The sequence below is a fragment of the Pimephales promelas genome, chromosome 4 (assembly GCF_988280905.1).
Source record: "Pimephales promelas chromosome 4, fPimPro1.hap1.1, whole genome shotgun sequence".
Lineage (NCBI taxonomy): Eukaryota > Metazoa > Chordata > Actinopteri > Cypriniformes > Leuciscidae > Pimephales > Pimephales promelas.
Genome location: NC_142772.1, coordinates 10440502 through 10445114, shown reverse-complemented (window position 1 = coordinate 10445114; position 4613 = coordinate 10440502). Strand labels below are relative to the sequence as shown.

The window sequence follows — 4613 nt, the reverse complement described above, 5'->3', positions numbered from 1 at the left end:
TGTCAATATAAGGGCTAACAATCTAATTGGGTAGCGAGTCTGTCAGCCTTGTGATGTATATTGCCCCGCCCCTTAGCAGGCTATCGTCATAGCAACTGAGAAGCGCTGTAGTTGTCTAACAGCTTGGTATCATTTATCATAAATATAATAGGCAATTTATAATTTGTTTTATATACATATAAATTTACTGTCGATCAAGGTGCACGCTCTCATGTCTTTCACATTAGACTGTTTTGGTGAACACTGTATTGCAAAAAATAATGGGCTACAAAACCCAGTAAAACAGATTTAGACCGATACGAATTAGGACATATCTTGTAAGTTACAGATGCCTCTTTTTACGACCAAAAGGGTGGCTTTAATGGCAGGAATGTAATCATTTGTGCAGCTCACATGACATTGACCGTGATAAAAAATGTTCTGCCTAATGTATTTGTCGCCCTCTCCTGGTAAAAAAATATAACAGGCCGTCGCCTTTTACTTCATCTTTTGGCTTGTGCTGTAGTAATTTCCTAAACCAAGGGCCCTCAGTGTACACATGCTGAAATGTTCATATCTATTGTGCAGATGGACTCTTAACCTCTCTCCCAAGATAAAGACGGATGCTTAATGTGAGATTCAAACGCGCATTTTCCGAATTCATCATATAGGCTAGGCCTAGCGCTCGCGCCATACTCTTCAGTTCACATAAACTGATATTTTGGTAAACACCCCAAACAAAGTAATATAATTTATAATTTATTGCTAATATTATTTCGTCTTCCTGTCATAGACTACACTGCGATTGGAATGCAAGACTCGCATCAGTTAAAAAAAAAAAACATCCTGGCATTTTTGTTTAGTAATTATTTTTGTAGATGCAGCCCATCTTGTGCGTCAAACAGCACGTCACACTCTGGTAATGGCTATTCATGAAGTTGTGGTAGGATTGCTGAAAAGAGGATGGAAAAGCAACACAGCCAGCTCATACTGAACTGTTAAACAGACGAACAAATGAAAACAATCAAGCAATTTCCCAAATGACTCGATATAAAAACCATATTTGACAACCTATACCAATCTCCTCGTCCCTGTCAATATGCATCTCCCAAACATAGCCCCTTGACAACATAGGTGATCAATTATTGCCGATATGACATCGCTGAGAGCATCTTTAACGTCCCCCTCCACATGTAATTACAGCGATGGCTGAGGGAGATGCGGTCGGTAATCAATAGGCGCTTGCAGGTACGCGCTGCTGCCTCTTCACACGCGCGCGCACACGCACACTGTCTCGCTTGTTTTCTTCCTCAGCGCTGGATGTGAGACGTCAGCGTCACCACCGCAGCCCGTAGACACACACAGCCTGCGGCCACACGTTTTACCACCGCGTCTGGAAGAAGCGAAGCCCGGATAGCGCAACATATTGGCACGCGAACATTTCCCCGTTGCGTTATCACCTTTCTGCGGAGACCAGAAAAGGCCACTCCATGACAGTCTCGCGTCGCGCACAACGTCTTTGCGCATCCCACAGCAGCGGCGTCTCATCTCGGAATTGCTGAAAATACTACGAGACATTATACAACAGTGAATGCATCGCGCTAGACCTGCTATGGCCACAGGGGTTCATGGAATGGCTCGCTGGGGGTTGTGTGGGGTTTTATTCGGGCTGCTGAGGCTCAGCTCGGCTTGTCCGGTGTCGTGCTTTTGCAATGCCTCGAGGATCTCGTGTATCGATCAAGAACCGGGGATTGAGGATTTCCCTGTCTTGGTGCCAGAGTCTGATATGGAAAACATTACGGATATGTAAGTGCAGTGTTTTAGTGAGAAATAAACCGGGAGACCTGCTTCTCCAGCTTCACGGATGCGTGAAGGAAAAAAAAAAAAAAAAAAAACATGCGCGTGTGTTTGTGAGCGTGTGCGCGTGAGGTGTGTGGGTAGATTCCTCAATTCGTCGAGGGACAAAATAAGTTTAGTGCAGTGCTATTCCATGACATCCACAGCCTGACCATTTCAGCCACCGCTACGAGCATGTGTGGAGTTTGCTACGATCATTCAGGGCGTGCATACGAGCTCTTGACATCAAACAAGACCATAGGGTGACATGCAACAGACATCATGTCGTGTGTGAGAGAGGATGAGAGCGGTTGAAGGGAAGGTGTCGGGGACACGGACGGTAGCCTATACAAGCAAAGTTGACATAATAGCATAAGGTTTTTTTATTTATAAAGGTGATCAGTCAGAGAATAATTTAGTGGGGCTGCTGCTGACTCACCTCGACTGACTTTCTAGCACAAAAAAAATAGAAAACACAATCGGCTTACACTCAAATGTATAAATCGGCCACATAACGACATAACTTAACTCTTTTAGATGCATATCGGTGAAGATACAGCGTCCGCTTCACAGAAATTTAAATCAGTGATGATCTGATATGCATTAGGCAGCACTGACTGGCTTGAGAGACCGTCAAATGTCTTGATGCTGGGAGAAAAATGCCCTTTAGGCCTGCCGTGAGGGAAACGCTTATAAACTGCTGATATTTCCGAATAAAATTCAGTTTTACTCGAACATTATTCCATTAATTGTTGTGTACAGGCTAGTTGGGGAGTTGTCTAACGTGTCCGCAGAGCAATAGGCATCGGCGCCTACGCAAATATGTCACTCCGTTTCCACGACAACGGCTCACTGGACGCACTCCAGGCATGTGCGCGCGCTGTAGTGAAATCATGGCCTTTTCACGCGCACCTTTATTAACTTGTTCATATGGTGACAGTTGATGTCAAATAAGCGTGCGTCTATGTTAGCTGTCTCTGAAAAGAGAACTGCCTGTTGATATTTTCATTTTTGCTTTAATTTTATAATCACTGTTTGTGCGCCCTGAAAACAGCTGGCTTGAATGTTAGAGACCGGGGGCAATTGTAACAGGGGCCAATTGTAACACATTCAATTCCTTCAATCAGAAACAAGCTAGAGTGATATCACTTATACATGCCCAGTAGGATTCTCTCTATATCTGTGGAAAAGAAGCGAGAGATTTTCAACTTTAGCAGAAGTTAACAACAAACTGATTTTGAGGTATGGAAGTTATTTTTTTTTTAATGTAGCCAATACAATATTTTTCTTCTGCTGTCTAAAATTTAGATGTCTGTGAATTTAAACTTATATACATTTGATTTTATCCCTATAGGTTATTGAATAAAAACGAACATGAACAATATATGGCTACAGTATCGGGGGCAATTGTAACACTGTGTTACAATTGCTGTTACAATTGCCCCTGAGCCACAAGGACCATTGTAATAAGCTTGTCTGTGTGTGTTGACATACTTTTCTGTTAAAAAATGAACATATTTCACCAAATTCTATTATAAAACTTTTTTATTCTATTGTAAAAAAAAATAAAAAATTAAAGGGTGTATTAAAATAAATGTTTGTTCCAGTATTAACAAAGTAAACTTTTATTTTTTGAATGCGTGTGATGCCTGACATCTAAAAGAATTTGAACCATATACAAAAAAACTCTTAAGTAACATATTAAATACAACAGCAGTAAAGTGATTACTTGTAGGCTTTTACTTGAGATAAAGTAGGTTAATAGGAGTTATTTCTCAGTGTTACAAATGCCCCCACACACTGTTACAACTGCCCCCATGGCGGCATTTTGCATTTAATTAAATATTTTAGTCTTGTTCTTATACGTGAAAATATATAAATTGTATTATGAATTACTGCACATATATATGTTTCTTGTATCAAAAGATGGCTAGTCTATCTCAAGTAGTTTGTGAGTTATTAATTAAGGAAAATGTAAAATATGTTACAATTGCCCCTGGTCTCCCCTATTTGTTAGACGCGTAGCTACCTTGTTACTGTATATTGTGTTTTCATATAATATTACGGAAACAAATTAATTAGCAAATCAGTTGATATCATTATTTTCTTGAAAATAGACTGCAATATAAATACCAGCCTGTACGTTTTTGTAAGGTCAATATTCGCTGAAAACAATTGACTTTATTAATTATATAGTTACCTATAGTTCATATATTCTAATACTGAAACTTACTAATAAAAAAGTAACAAAAATACAATCAAAATGAGTTTTTTATAAGGTACCATGGTAATAACATAGAAGTTCTTTGAAGTAAGTAATAGCATTCAAAGGTTTAGTCAGTAGGATTTTTTTTAAAGAAATTAATAGGCCTACTTTTATTCAGCAAGAATGATTGAAATTGATCGAAATTGACAATAAAGCCATTGTTACTTATTTTCATTGAACTTTCTATTCATCAAAGAATTCTTTTACTGTTTTCACCTGAGTAATAAGCAGCACAACTGTTTTCAGCACTGATAATTATTTTTTTAATTCAGATGCTGAAAATTCAGCTTTGCCATCACAGGATTAATTTACAAGGAATATTGTTAAAATAGAAAATAGTTATTTTAAATTGTAAAACTATTTCACAATATTACTATTTTTACTGAATTTTAATCAAATAAATGCAGCCCTGGCTAGCATAAGAGACTTATTTGATCAACTTTAAAAATAATAACAACATAAAAAAACAACTTTTTAACAATAGTGTATAAATCACAGTACTATGGTACAACTTTGTTTTTTAACATGAAAT

The 4613-nt window shown here is 38.4% G+C and overlaps 1 protein-coding gene across 2 annotated transcripts in view; it reads left to right on the top strand.

The window, feature by feature from the left end:
• The first annotated feature begins 1197 nt into the window (after positions 1-1197).
• Positions 1198-4613, top strand: part of ntrk2b (neurotrophic tyrosine kinase, receptor, type 2b) — a 49879-nt gene continuing 46463 nt past the window's right edge. The window contains exon 1 of one of the 2 annotated variants that reach the window (XM_039662364.2): positions 1198-1785. In XM_039662364.2, coding sequence (XP_039518298.2) covers positions 1571-1785 — 215 coding nt within the window. In that variant the 5' untranslated portion in view covers positions 1198-1570. The remainder of the gene's footprint in view (positions 1786-4613) is intronic. The other variant, XM_039662365.2, reaches the window with a different exon arrangement.